General features: G+C 41.2%; 1 protein-coding gene across 4 annotated transcripts in view; it reads left to right on the top strand.

The window, feature by feature from the left end:
• Nucleotides 1-11: 11 nt before the first annotated feature.
• The window catches only part of TRAPPC11 (trafficking protein particle complex subunit 11), a 34,007-nt gene continuing 18,816 nt past the window's right edge, over nt 12-15,202 (top strand). For all 4 annotated transcript variants that reach the window (XM_059685722.1, XM_059685723.1, XM_059685724.1 and 1 more), the window contains exons 1-11: nt 12-247; nt 3,165-3,389; nt 4,159-4,328; nt 5,162-5,232; nt 6,699-6,813; nt 7,879-7,978; nt 8,595-8,668; nt 11,076-11,172; nt 12,715-12,848; nt 13,816-13,963; nt 14,682-14,775. In XM_059685722.1, the coding sequence (XP_059541705.1) occupies nt 3,186-3,389; nt 4,159-4,328; nt 5,162-5,232; nt 6,699-6,813; nt 7,879-7,978; nt 8,595-8,668; nt 11,076-11,172; nt 12,715-12,848; nt 13,816-13,963; nt 14,682-14,775 (1,207 nt within the window). In that variant the 5' untranslated portion in view covers nt 12-247; nt 3,165-3,185. The remainder of the gene's footprint in view (nt 248-3,164; nt 3,390-4,158; nt 4,329-5,161; nt 5,233-6,698; nt 6,814-7,878; nt 7,979-8,594; nt 8,669-11,075; nt 11,173-12,714; nt 12,849-13,815; nt 13,964-14,681; nt 14,776-15,202) is intronic.

Below are 15,202 nucleotides of genomic sequence, written 5' to 3'. Positions count from 1 at the left end.
CGTCTTGTGGATCAGCGTACAGTTCCCGGGTAGTGATTGGTGGAGAGCGCTGTCACTCAGGCCCAGAAAGCGCTTCCTGTGCATGCGCAGGTGGGCGGAGGGAAGTCCTGCTCGCTGGAACCGGCTGTGAGGCGGCGGCTGCAGGAACTGGCCTGGCGGTCTCAGGCACCCCTGCCCGCTTCCCCTCGTCCTCCCCGGCTGGAGGCGACCGGCCACAGCTGCAGTGGGCCCCGTGCACGCGGCCTGGGTGAGTCCGGGCCGGAGACCTGCGGGCCAGGCGACACCGCCGCGGGAGAGCGCTGGCTCCTAAAGCTGTTAGGGCCTGCGTTTTCCAGCGGTGTCAGCGGGTGCAATGCTGGCGTTTCTCGTTTAGCCCCTGGGCACCTGTTTCTAGGGCCTCCGGGTTTAAGGGGGGCTGGGGAGGAAGGTAGACCTGCTTTTAGGGCTCAGCATTGCTTCTCCGCCTTTCCTGACGTACGCGATCCTGGGGCGGTCCCTTTTCTTAAGGCAGTTGTTGGGTCACATCCTCAACATCAGCTTTTTTTTTTTTTTTTCTCTCCCCATCATCCAAGCCTCAAACTGTCGTTCCTATTTTGGTCGTTTTGTAGTTGGACTTCTTTGACTCATCCTCATTCGCCTTGACCTGCACCCTGAACCTCCATTAATTAAAAAATAGTGACCACATGCGTTTACCTTCCACTTTGAGCAGGTCGCCTTCCTTTGCATTGCGTCATCATTCTTCCCAAGAGTCTTCCCTGTTACGGTGCATGCCGGCTCCCACATTATTCCCGTGCACTTCGTGGTCCCCGTCCAGGGTGTCGGCTTGCTACCTCTGCGCCTCCGTCCATCCGTCCACGCCCTTGGCTTCTTCTAGGCGAGGCTGCCATCGAGGTCCATAGGCCTCTGTACCTGCCCTTTGCCATCCCATTCCTTTGCTGCAGAATAAGCACGACCCATTTCAAGTGCCATTGCTGTTAGGATAGGATGTGCAAGAATTTCAGATACAATGTTCATTATTTGGGACAGAGTTGCAATAATTTAGAGCCGCGCTGCCCAGTATAGTAGCCATATGTGGCTACTGAACATTTGAAATAGACTAGACCAGATTGAGATGTGCTTTGAGTGTACAATACACACCAGATTTTGAATACTTGGTACAAAAAAAGGAAAATATCTTGATAACAACTTTTATATTAACGTTGAAATGATAAGTATTATTTTGGATATATCGGTTAAATAGGATATCATTAAAATTAATTCCTCCTATTTCTCTTTTCTTGTGTGACTGCTAGAACATGCATGTAGGCTACGCAGTAGGGTTGTTTAATTCTGCTGATGTGGTACCCGAGGTACGGAGGACCGACGAGATAATTAGCACATCATTTTAATAATATCTTAGGAACTCAGAAATTAGATGTTAGCAATTACAGAGAAATTATAGATAATTACAGTTTTTGTATATCTATGTCAATAATTTTTCTTTATAGCTGAAGTAGGTCATGAGACCTATTTTAATTTGATGGCATTCTGCTTTCTTGCTCTGCTCATTCCAGAGTTCTCTGTGTGGATTTTGAGATGTTACTGAAAATACTGATTCGTTTTAAAGTTGACTACCTTTGTAATATGAAAGATTTTTTAAAAATACAGTACCAATAGTTACCAAATGTCAATAGGTCAATTTAGGAATCAAAGTTTTAAAAAACTTTGATTTCTTTTGTATTTGCAGACACTTCAGAGTCTTTTGCCTTTTTTTTTTTTTTAATCTTTATTGTTCAGATTATTACATTTGTTCTTCTTCCCCCCCCCCCCATAACTCCCCTCCTCCCAGTTCCCGCCCCACCCTCTGCCCTCACTCCCCACCCACTGTCCTCATCCATAGGTGCACGATTTTTGTCCAGTCTCTTCCCGCATCTCCCACACCCCTTTCCCCCCCAAGAATAGTCAGTCCATTCCCTTTCTATGTCCCTGATTCTATTATGATCACCAGATTATTTATTCACTTGATTCTTAGATTCACTTGTTGATAGATGCATGTTTGTTGTTCATAATTTGTATCTTTACCTTTTTCTTCTTCTTCCTCTTCTTAAAGGATACCTTTCAGCATTTCATATAATACTGGTTTGGTGGTGATGAACTCCTTTAGCTTTTCCTTATCTGTGAAGCTCTTTATCTGACCTTCAGTTCTGAATGATAGCTTTGCTGGATAAAGTAATCTTGGTTGTAGGTTCTTGGCATTCATCACTTTGAATATTTCTTGCCATTCCCTTCTGGCCTGCAAAGTTTCTGTTGAGAAATCAGCTGACAGTCGTATGGGTATTCCCTTGTAGGTAACTGAGTTTCTTTCTCTTGCTGCTTTTAAGATTCTCTCTTTGTCTTTTGCTCTTGGCATTTTAATGATGATGTGTCTTGGTGTGGTCCTCTTTGGATTCCTTTTGTTTGGGGTTCTCTGTGCTTCTTGGACCTGCAAGTCTATTTCTTTCACCAGGTGGGGGAAGTTTTCTGTCATTATTTCTTCAAATATCTTGGTCTCTCTCATCTTCTGGCACCCCTATAATTATGATGTTGGTACGCTTGAAGCTGTCCCAGAGGCTTCTTACACTATCTTCGTATTTTCAGATTCTTTTTTCATTTTGCTTTTCCAGTTGGGTGTTTTTTGCTTCTTTGCATTTCAAATCTTTGCCTTGATTCTTGCGCTCCTCTGGTCTGCTGTTGGGAGTCTGTATAGTATTCGTTATTTCAGTCCGTGTATGCTTAATTTCTAGTTGGTTCTTTATCATAACATCAAGGGTCTCATTAGATTTCTTGAGGATCTCACTACATTTATCGGCGGCTTCTAGACAGTTCTTAAGAGACCTTAAAAGTGTGGTTCTGAACTCAATATCCTCCATTGACAGTTTTGTCCTGTTTCTTTGTCTCCACATTTTTTATGCTTTCTTGGTGCACCCCCTAGTGGTCTTTGTGCACAGTCTTGTTGTAGTTAAGCCTTGATTGTTGTTGGCAATACCAGGGGTGATTTGACCTCCAGGCTAACTGGCTATGAGAGTCAGCTGTGTCTCTCTTTTGCCTTTTTGTAATGTTTTCTAAATGGTGGCAATTCACATATTAGAAATGGATTTGGGATTTTAAAAAATGAGTTAATGAATGTACCAACATTTGTATTGTAGGCTTTTCGGAACGCCTTGAGCATGGGTCCCACACAGTGGGACTTCCCTGTGGAGTTATGCTGTCGGCCGATGGCCTTTGTCGCTCTCACCGGCCTGGATGTGGTGTATAATGCTGTCCACCGAGCCGTCTGGGATGCTTTCTGTGCCAATCGGAGGGCTGATCGGGTACCAATTTCTTTCAAGGTGCTCCCAGGGGACCACGAGTATCCCAAATGTAGACCCAAGGTAACGGCATTATGATTGCATGGGGGCTTTCCTTCTCCCTCTCTGTCTCTATATGTGCATATATCCTTTTTGTTCCCACTGTCTGAGCTCGAAAACCCCTGAGTTTATTAAAGGGATGGGTACAGTGACAGGTAGAGAAAACCCCGGTTTTTGTCAAGTCTAATACACTGCAGGTGTGTTTAATAATGTTTTTTTTTTTTAAACAGTGAGCCTAGTTTTTTCTTTTTTCATCTGTTTTTAAAAAACCCCAAATCTCCATAAAGGCCTCTCTATTTAGGAAGGTTTCACATTCCCCGTTCATCATTACCAGAATTGTCGTAGGACCCATGGTCTTCACAGTTTACAAGTAAAGCGAAATGCCATCTTGGCAATATGTCTTGAAACAAATGAAGCTATGTTGGATTTCAGATAATAGTTTATTTGAGCAGCTTTTACAAGAACAGACACTTGAAATGGTGAGGAATATAAGTCAAATTTACCTGGGAAAGGGCTGTTTGCTTCCAGGGTATTTGAGAGCCTTAATATCATTAGAAACACTTGGCTTTGTTCATTCTTTAAATGAAAATTGTCACAGCGCTGGGGTTGAGATCCCACCTCTACTACTTTCTGGCTATTTGATCTCCGTAAGCTGGGATTTCCTCATCTTGTTACAATGGCTTGGGTATACACTGAGTGAGTTAAATGCCCATAAAGTGCCTGGGGCTCAAGAACAGGCGGTTTCCGCTGCTGTTGTCATCAAGTAACTCTTCACCTTTGCCAATATTTGCAGAGAACTTCCTATGAGTGGTACATTCCGAAAGGGATCCTGAAGACCGGCTGGATGAACAAGCACCTGAACTTGGTGCCAGGCCTGGTGGTTGTGTTCTACGAGCTGGACTGGGACGAGCCGCAGTGGAAGGAAAAGCAGTCCGAGTGCGCCACCAGAGTGGAGATAGTCAGGTCTGGTCTTCGCGCTCGTCAGGTCGGCCCGTTAGGTTGATGGCCACTGGGCACTGTGTAGGCTGCAGTGGTCACTCTGGGGATTGCTGAACTCCAGTGAAATGTGTTCAGTTCCAAACAGGAAGCATTCACATTAACTTAAATAACGCTGAGCAGGATGAAGAAATTAGAAGACGAATTGGTCTGAATTTTCAAATGCTTTTTCTTGCATTTCTATTTTTTGAAGATACTGTAATTTGCTCGTTAGCCTCATAATACTTTTGCTCTATCACCAGCTCAGTTTCAAAATAATTCTTTTGAATGACTACTGTAATGTATCACTATAAGGGTATTGTATTATAACTTTTACACAAAAGTACATATTAAATATTTACTTTCAAAACATACTTTTGTAAGGATTCAAAGCTTGATGTGAGATTATATTTTTGAAGTTGAAATCATATGTTTCTTTGTATGCAGGGGAAGATTTCCTCTAATCTTGTAGATATTTTAGTTGAAATTTCTTTGAATTATCAAATGTATTTTATGTAAGGTCTTGAATACATACATGTATTTAAAATATGTTTTTATTGATTTCAGAGAGAGGGAGAGCGGGAGAGAGGGATAGAAACATCAATGATGAGAGAGAAACATTGGTCGGCTGCCTCCTGCACGCCCCCTAGTGGGGATGGAGCTCCAACCTGGGAATGTGTCCTGACCTGTAATTGAACCATGACCTCCTGATTCATGGGCTGATTGATGCTCAACGACTGAGTGACACCATCTGAGCTTGAATACTAGTTTATTTCTAAAAAACAATTTAATTATTTAATGTTATAATTTTTCCATTGCAGGCAGAGTTTACAAGGGAGAAACACAAAAGTTGCAGTGGTTCTGATTCAGAAGAAAACCCCGTTGCCCCCAGGTATCAAAAAGTTAATAATGAATTAATTGTTTTATGCCTCCAGTTCTTATTACCAAGAAGCATAATTGTTAATGTCGAAATCTTTTATGCATTCAGTTATGGGAAAGGTAGTGTACTAGTAACACATGCATAATGCTTATTGTAAAAATTTAAGAATATTTAAGAGTGCAGATCTTCTTAAGTCCTGCTCCCTGTCACTTATCTCTTGATGTAGGCATATAGCAATTGACAAAACAGTTAGCACTTGATTTTTAAACAACGTTGTTTACTTACTTATCTGAGATTTGTTTAAAATTATATTCCTCGTGTAATATTTTTTTTCTTAACTTGCAATAGGGCCAAGAAAAATGCAATAGTATTTTTTTAAAAACATTTTTTAAAATATATTTTATTGATTTTTTACAGAGGAAGGGAGAGAGATAGAGAGTTAGAAACATCGATGAGAGAGAAACATCGATCAGCCGCCTCCTGCACACCTCCCACTGGGGATGTACCCGCAACCCAGGTACATGCCCTTGACCGGAATCGAACCTGGGACCTTTCAGTCCGCAGGCTGACGCTCTATCCACTGAGCAAAACCGGTCAGGACAATAGATTTCTAATTTCTCATTAGAAAATGCCTAGGTTTTGCCCAGCCACAGTGGCTTGGTTGCTTGATTATTGTCCCATGCACCGAAAAGGTGACAGGTTTGATTCCTGGTCCGGCCACAGACGTACTGAGAGGCCAAAATATCTTTTGTTTCGGTGTTGAAACTTGTAGCATCCTGAATCCACTTTCATGAATTATTGCTTCCAGTTTTAGTTACAGTTTTTGAAATAGTAATGTGGCTTCTGTGTTGGCATAACTTAGTGTATCTTGGCTCAGGAGAAAATTCCATAGTATTTTCCTGACAGATAATGTACTGTGTCACTTCTAAGAACCTGCAGTGCTCTCAAGGTCCCAGGAATCCTACTGGCATAGTGACAGTGGTTTGGGTTTTTATTCTTAATTAGAGGCCTGGTACACGAAATTCGTGCACTGGATTGCGAGGAGGTGCAGGTTAGGCCAAAGGACCCCACCGTTGCACGATTTGGGCAGGGGAAGGACACGGGAGGTTGGCCAGCTGGGGAGGGACCGCAGGAGGGCTCCAGGGTGTGTTCGGCCCATCTCGCTCAGTTCCGATTGGCTGGACCCCAGCAGCAAGCTAACCTACCGGTCAGAGCGTCTGTCCCCTGATGGTTAGTGCACGTCATAGTGATTGGTTGACTGCCCCCTGGTGGTCAGTGCACGTCATAGCGAGCGGTTGAGCGGCCTTAGCGTATCATTAGCATATTACGTTTTGATTGGTTGAATGGCTGACTGGACGACCAGACACTTAGCATATTAGGCTTTTATTATATAGGATTATATTGCTCAGGTTTGGGGAAATGCTCATTGGGAAGAATGCATTAATTATTTTTTCTATCTTTGTGGGCCGTGTCAACAGGAGAGGATGTTATGGCTTCAGAAAGGGCTGCAGCTTTATGTAATGCGTGTGAACTCTCAGGAAAATCTTTGTTTGTCCTGCCCCACACTGACCACCTTGTGGGTTATATTATAAGGTAAATGAAGGTCTTTGAAATATTTTTCTTTAGATTGTTTATTAGGCATTGAGAAATTGGAGGTTTAGACCCATTTATAAAAAAAAAAGTAGATGTTCATGGGGAAAAAATTCAAATGGTGTTGAGGATATGAGATAAAAAGTAAAATCCCCTTAGTCAACTCTTTAACTTTCTCCAGTTCCCTGGGATAACCACTATCAACATCTTACTACACTTGATCTTCACCAAAAGGCTGAGAAGTGATTCCACTAGCAATGACTTGTTTCCTTCCTAAAAATGTCTTTCTTTATAAAAATAAATATAATCTTACAGCATATACTGAACTGCCATGTAACATCACCTCATTGACATCATATGTACCTCTAGGTCAACTTCATTTAAAAACCTTTTCCATATTTTAAATTGTACTTCTCAGTGACTACCATATGGCCTTTTCTGACATACTTGTCCTTTTATATGACAGTGTCTCTATTTCTGGCCCGTGTTTTACTTCATTTTCAATGTTTATGTATATCCTATCTAATAAAGAGGGAATATGCTAATTGACCCTTATACCGTCGCAAAGATGGAGGCGCCCACAGCCAATAAGGAGGGAATATGCTAACTGACTGCCTTGCCCTCTAAGATGGCAGCACCCAGTGTCCTCAGCCCTGCCAGGGTGGCAGATGCACGGCAAGGCCAGGCCTGCCCCTAGGCGCCTGCTCCTAGAGTCCGCCAGTCCCCTCAGCCCCCCGCCACCCAGGGCCGGCCTGAGGCTCAGATAACCTGGGCCGCCTGAGGCCTGCGCTGCCGGCAGTGGCAGCAGCAGAGGTGTGATGGGGCGTCGCCTTCCCCTGATCGCCAGGTTGCTTCCCACCCCTGAGGGCTCCTGGACTGTGAGAGGGGGCAGGCCGGGCCGAGGGACCCCCATCCAGTGCATGAATTTTCATGTACCGGGCCTTTAGTATTTAAATAATGTTTAAAAAGGGTCTGAGTCCCATCATCTTAGCCTGCAGATATAGCCTTATCTCACAAATTATGTGACCATTGTCCAGTTCACAGAAGCAACTTTCTGTTTTTTAATAGATTAGAAAACGCCTTTTATGAACATGCACAGACCTATTACTACACAGAAATCAGAAGAGTGAAATCTCATAAAGAATTTTTGAATAAAACAACACACCAGGTACGTGTTTTTCCCTGAAGAAGGAAATAATAAAGATTCTAGAGCAGATTAATTTCAGGGAGATAGTGAATGTTTTTAATGCTTCAATGTTTTTAAAGGGCTTCAGTACTTTTAAAGTTTTTTTTTAAGCATTTATTTATTTACTTACTTATTTATTTTGTTAATCCTCTCCCTAGGATATTTTTTCCATTGGATTTTAGAGAGAGTGGAAGGGAGGGAGGGATGGAAGGAGAGAGACAGAGAGAAACATCGATGTGAGAGAGATACATCGATTGTTTGCCTCCCAGATGTGCCCGACTGGGGCTGGGGATCCAGCCTGCAACCTAGGTACATGCCCTTTACCAAAATCGAATCTGTAACCCTTCTGTCTGCAGGCTGATGCTCTAACCAGGCCAGGGCTTTTTAAAGCATTTAAGAGCTAATTAGTTTTTGTATCCTTTGCCCTTAATGTTCTTAAATGTAGACTTTTATAGCCTTCTTAACTATACTTATTTGTTGGAATAATTTTTGAACTTTAATTTTGAATATTTTCTTTTGTGTCTCAATAAAAATTATTAAAAATTTTATATTTTTAAGAGAATATGTGTAATGATGTTTTTTTCTATTCTTTTTTCAGCTTTTATTTGTTAGACATCAGTTTAAAATAGCTTTCTTCAGTGAGTTGAAACAAGATACACAAAATGCACTGAAGTAAGTTTCTAACAGTTGTCAAACTAAATTTTTCTTATCTTGATGTTAATAATACGATATTAATGTCAACTTCTGAATCACAACCAAACTAATTTTAAAATGTTTATGTTAATTTAGATTCAGGTATATAGTATTTAGTTTATCTAGATATGAGTGGAATATTATATTTTTAGATTTTAAAAAATTCTGTTATTGTAAGTAAATTTCATAGTTATAAGGCTTTCTGGTCTACTTTCATTAAATGACATGAACTAAAGAAACATTATTAAAATATTCCCACTTTCTACTTATTGCATATTCAGTAAAATGCTGTGCTAAGACTGCTTTCTTCCAAAGTTAAATATACATATAAACATTATCTAAATCAGACTATGAATTTGAGTTGTGTAGTGCATTTACTCAGTTAAGCTATGATTTTGCTTATTTATTTGTGTTTTAATTGATTTTATAGAGAGGAGGCAGAGAAAGAGGGAGAAACATTGATTGGTTGCCTCCTGCAACCTGGGTTTGTGCCCTGACTGGGAATCAAACCCACAAGCTTTTAGGTATACAGGACAGCACTCCAGTCAAACCACACTGGCGAGGGCATGATTTTATTTTAATTAAAGTTGTTTTTTAGTTTTTAATGCCTGACAATAGCATCATTTTTCATTCAATTCTCCTCTTAGAGCTTTCATGAGTAGTTGGGGATGTGTTGGCAGAGGTTAAGCCTTTCATTCCTTTGCCACAATTTAATAAAACATGATCTCTTTCTAGCTTTGGCAGTGGCAGTGTAACAGAGGGATAAAAACAGCAGTATATTCTCAAATTGAGGACAGGCTAAGTGTACAGGGAGAAAAATAGAGAAATAAATAAAAACATGTCTATTTTTCAGAGGAATATTGAAGAAACCTCTTTTGTGTGATTATTGAGGTGCTAAGTACCAAATTGTTCTCTAAATCTCAACAAATTCAGATAATTAGAGCTGAGTTTACGATAGTGTATTTTGAATCCAGGGTATTAGTTAAAAACCTTCCAGTCCAATTCTGTCCAAAAGCACTTCTGGGAAGAAAAGTGTCACCTGGTGCAGTTAGGAGCAGTTTCTTGGAGAAGACTGAGATTTCCTTCTGGCCGTCCATGTTCAGGGAAGGCCTCCTTCGGCCAGGCTCTCCTGTGTCCCACGCGCTCTCCCTCAGCGCCAGCCGCCCTGGAACATTTCCCCTCTCCAGCCTGCTCCTGAGACAAGTGATACCCACTTAACTTGTAGAGACACTTGGGTTTAAACGCTACTGACCTGTGCTGTCCTGATAACACCTTTCCTAGAACAGTTTCTATTTGCTTGAGAAGTTTGTGTGATGCTTTTAAGAAATAACTTATTTTTTAACAATGCTAATTTAAAAACAAATACTGATTTCAGAGAGGAAGGGAGAGTGAGAGAGATAGAAACATCAGTGATAAGAGAGAATCATTGATTGGCTACTTCCTGCATGCCCCCTACTGGGGATTGACCCCATGACCAGGCATGTGCCCTGATCAGGAATCACTGTGACCTCCTGGTTCATAGGTCAGTGCTCAACCACTGAGCCACACTGGCTGGGCAACAATACTAAGTTTTAAATGTAATTCTGGACAATTTTCCACTTTTCTTCAGTTTTTCAACTTTTTTTCTATCAGTTATTGACAGATGTTAATGACAGAGCAAGGTGCATGTGATGGTACTGTTCTTTTTTTTTCTTTATTGATTAAGGTATTATACATGTGTCCTATTGCCCCATTGCCCCCCTACCCCCTTACTCATGCCTTCACCCCCCTGGTGTCTGTGTCCATTGGTTAGGCTTATATGGATGCATACAAGTCCTTTGGTTGATCTCTCCCCTTACCCCCACCTCCCCCTACTTTCCCTCTGAGGTTTGACGGTCTGATTGATGCTTCTTTGTCTCTGGATCTGTTTTTGTTCATCAGTTTATGTTGTTCATTATATGTGATGGTACTGTTCTTAATGAAAAGTCATTGAAGGTTCTCACACATTATTATTAAATATATTTTATTGGTTTCAGAGAGGAAGGGAGAGGGACAAAGAGATAGAAACATCAATGATGAGCGAGAATCATTGATTGGCTGCACGTCCCCTACTGGAGATCAAGCCCACAACCTGGGCATGTGCCCTTGACCGGAATCGAACCCGGGACCCTTCAGTCCGCAGGCAGACGCTCTAGTCACTGAGCCAAATCAGCTAGGACTCACACATTATTAAATCATATATCACTTTTCAGGAAATCAGAGTTTAATATGTATATGTTGTTGAGCTGTTGAGTGCTAAGAAATGTTAACTCTCCATTCTCTTTGTTATTTTAATAATTTTGTTCTTAGGAATCTTTTCAAAATTAATTTATAGCGTAATTAATCACTTCCCTCATGTTTTTCTTAGGAATTATCGGACCGCCTATAATCTTGTACATGAATTGAGAGCCCATGAAACGAATATTCTGGAAATTAAGACCATGGCAGGATTTATAAACTACAAGGTAAGAGTTCTAATTCCAAATAAAGAAAATTTGGCCAAAACCGGTTTGGCTCAGTGGATAGAGCGTCGGCCTGTGGACTGAAGGGTCCCGGGTTCGATTCCGGTCAAGGGCATGTACCTGGGTTGCGGGCACATCCCCAATGGGGGATGTGCAGGAGGCAGCTGATCGATGTTTCTCTCTCATCGATGTTTCTAGCTCTCTATCTCTCTCCCTTCCTTTCTGTAAAAAATCAATAAAATTGCCGAAACCGGTTTGGCTCAGTGGATAGAGCGTCGGCCTGCGGACTGAAAGGTCCCAGGTTCGATTCCGGTCAAGGGCATGTACCTGGGTTGCGGGCATATCCCCAGTGGGAGATGTGCAGGAGGCAGCTAATCGATGTTTCTCTCTCATCGATGTTTCTAACTCTCTATCTCTCTCCCTTCCTCTCTGTAAAAACTCAATAAAATACATATAAAAAAAAAAAGTTAAAAAAAAAAAAGACTATCTCTTTGTTAAAAAAAAAAAAAAAAAAATCAATAAAATATATTTAAAAAAAAAAAAAGAAAAGAAAATTTGTTTTTAAGTATCACATTATCTTTTTAAAGTTTGAAAACCAAAATCAGTTACTTGTTCTGAAAAGTATTAGATTAGTAATGCACCTCCTTCATGTCCTTTATCTCAAGGACACCTGGTGCTTAGCAGCCTAATTGTAATGCTTGGTTTGAGTTTTATGGGTGTCAGAGTTCTAAGGGGGTCTTTTGTCTGTTTCTAAGTGGGAGCAGGAAGGAGGGAGAAGACAGCTGCCTATTGTATTGAATTTTAAAAGGTTTAACATGTTAGAACCATACAAGGCTTCCTTGGTTTAATGCACAGCCATAGGAAAGGTGTATCTGTTCACCGTAGTGGAAACTTTTATTCATATTATTTACGCATTTTAAGCTTATCTGTGGTAGAAATAGATGCCCCCAGAAGGCAGGTGAGAGCTGTTTGTTTTGGTTAATCTTCCCACACCCAGTATTTTAAAGATGGCTGGCACTGGGTTGGTGATGTGAGGGCAGATGGCAACTTTCATTCATTGTTTCTGTAAGTGTAAATTGGTCCAACTTCTATAGAGAATAATTTGCAATGACTGTACAAATTTCAAGTGGATGTTGCCTTTGATCTTAGCAATTCCATTTCAGGAAATTTATCTGACATGTGTGCTAACTTGCAAATCATACATATGAGGATATTTATTGCATCCTGTAGTAGGAAAAGATTGGAAACCCAGAAATAAGTGACTGGCTAATATAAATGATAACTCCAGGGTTTTTTTTAAGGTATAAAATAGACTCAGTATAATACTGAGTAATTTTATTCATTTATCAAAGGGGCATAGCCTCAGGTTTTAGCATAGAGAAAATCTATATTGTCATAGAGAAAATCGATTCTATCTCCAAGAACTTCAGAAAAGGAAGCTCCATAGTCCTTGAAGGTTAGTCTCAATGTTTACATATTTTTAAATGAATATGCCTTTGACTTTGATTTTCTTTTTTCTTTTGGGGTTGATGTTACATTTTGCAGATCTGTAGGCTATGTTTTCAGCACAACACCCCATTGGATGCAATTGCTCAGTTTCGAAAACACATCGACTTGTGTAAGAAAAAAATCGGAAGTGCGGAGTTGTCCTTTGAGCATGCTGCATGGATGTCTAAACAGTATGTTTTCAATTGTACTTTTAGGATGCCTTTTTTTTAATACTTGGGAGGGGGAAATGGAAGACATCTGTAATACTGTCAGCAATTTAAAAAAATACGTGTGATATGGAGGGCTAGAATTGGCATGGACTTTCATTTAAATTGAGCAAAGAGTTTTGTCAGTAAGTAGGTTTTTAATGGTCTTGCATAAGTATGTTTCTAGTAATCCTATATAATAAAAGGGTAATATGCAAATCAGCCGAACGGCAGAACCACCCGTCGTTATGATGCACAAAGACGCAGGAGCTGCCCCCTTTTGGTCAGTGCGCTCCCACAAGGGACGGCCGCTCAGCCAGAAGCCGGGCTCATGGCTGGGGAACATGGCGGTGGTAGGAGCCTCTCCCGACTCCGTGGCAGCTTTAAGGACCCCTCGGGGGATGTCTGACTGTTGGCTTAGGCCCACTCCCTGGGCTGTCGGACATCCCCCAAGGGATCCCCGACTGTGAGAGGGCGCAGGCTGGGCTGAGGGGACCCAACCCCCCCTTCCCCCAGGCACAAATGTTGTGCACTGGGCCTCCATTGACTTTCTAACATGTGTCTAGGTACTGAGAATGTAGCAGCGAACAAAACAATATCTCTACGGACATGGAACTTCCTACTTGAGACCCATGTTTAAAAATTGCTAAAATGAAGTTCCCAGAGTCAACGGATGTATTTGATGGTGGCAATTATGTTGGCATCTAGTTTGGCAGGATATTGTAAAGGGTTGCAGCTCAGAAGAGTGGACTTAGATACAGAATCTGTTACCTGTAATTGATTAGTGTGTATTAGTGTTTATGCAGGAAGTCCCACTTACTTATAGTTCATCAGTAGCACTATTTTAATCCAGTCTGGTGAGGTTATGGTTCCAGGATGAATAATTATAAAAGTAAGCTTTTTCTTTTTCTTTTCATTCTTTGTTTATTCTTTGATTTTTTTTTTCTTTAAGATTCCAGGCCTTTGGAGATTTATTTGATGAAGCTATTAAGTTAGGGTTGACAGCTATTCAAACTCAGAATCCTGGTTTCTATTACCAGCAGGCAGCGTACTACGCCCAGGAGAGGAAGCAGCTCGCAAAAACCCTCTGCAGCCATGAGGTGAGTTACCGACCCCCATGCGATCTGCCGTTTGGGAAGTTGGTTCCTCTTCTCCTGAAAGTAGATAAAACTAATGGGCGTGGGTAATTTTTTCCGAGCCTTTGAATATAATCGGCTCCATTTCGCCTGTGAAGCAGTTTTTCTTTGAAGAACTGACTTAGGATTGTCAATAAGCTAGTGACTTAGACAAGAGAAAATTACTTTAAATAAAAGCCACAGCTCAGCCGGTGCCACACCAAGTCCAGTGTCGCACTTCTGTGCGTGCGGCTGTCGGAGCTGGAAGGGCACGCAGACGTGAGCACCATTCTGACCCACCGGAGAGGATGCCTCTGGACTTTCCTCTTGCCGAGGTTTTCCCGAGGGAGGACTCCAAGAATCTGAGACATACTGTTCATGGCATAGTTTCTTAACGTGACATTTCATTTTACCTTTCTCTTGGATGATTGTATTTAAACACCGGTTTCCCCAGAAGCACCTTTAAAATAAGCACATGGTGGGAAGTGTGTGTATATATTTACGTTCATATAGTGGTATCAGTTTATTTTCACTTAAAGTTCCGTTTTCTTCTCAGAAGGTAGGGGAATATGATCAGCAGTCCCACTTTGTATTTGAGTGTGTTGGTGTTTGTGTTATGAACACTTTTCCTCTGTCCGATGAGGGAGAGTTGGCTGTGGTGGGTTACATGGACTCCTGTTTCGGGTCATGTTTTCATTCGCAGGCTTCGGTGACGTATCCCAGTCCTGACCCCTTGGAAACACAAACAGGCGCTCTTGACTTCTACGGACAGAGGCCCTGGCGGCAAGGAGTACTAAGTAAGCACTTCCCCTCCCTTTCTCTCAGCCTCAGAGGGCAGACTGCTCTCATGATTTTTCTCTTGGCTGCTTTAGGCAGAGCAGATTACGTTGAGGTGAAAATGTGTGTTTTTAAAATACTTTAAAAAAGATTTTCCGTTTTTTAGTTTTTAGAGTGTTTTGTTTGTATCACTACATCTGAGAATAATTTAAAATTAAAGATAGGATAGGATTAAAATATTTGGACATCTGTTGTCTTAACTTTAATGATTTGTTTGATATTTTAAAACAGCATTTGTATCACCTTAAAAATAATCTCTCTGCATCTTTTTTTGTGTTTTATGCATACTTAATTCAATTGGAGCAATTTCTGTGGCAAGTGTTGAGAAATCATTTACTTTCATCTCCAGGAAGAATATTCTGTGTAGAAAATGATGCTGGTGTTACT

The sequence above is a fragment of the Myotis daubentonii genome, chromosome 2 (assembly GCF_963259705.1).
Source record: "Myotis daubentonii chromosome 2, mMyoDau2.1, whole genome shotgun sequence".
NCBI classification, from domain to species: Eukaryota; Metazoa; Chordata; class Mammalia; order Chiroptera; family Vespertilionidae; genus Myotis; species Myotis daubentonii.
This window is presented reverse-complemented; position numbering and strand designations above follow the sequence as displayed.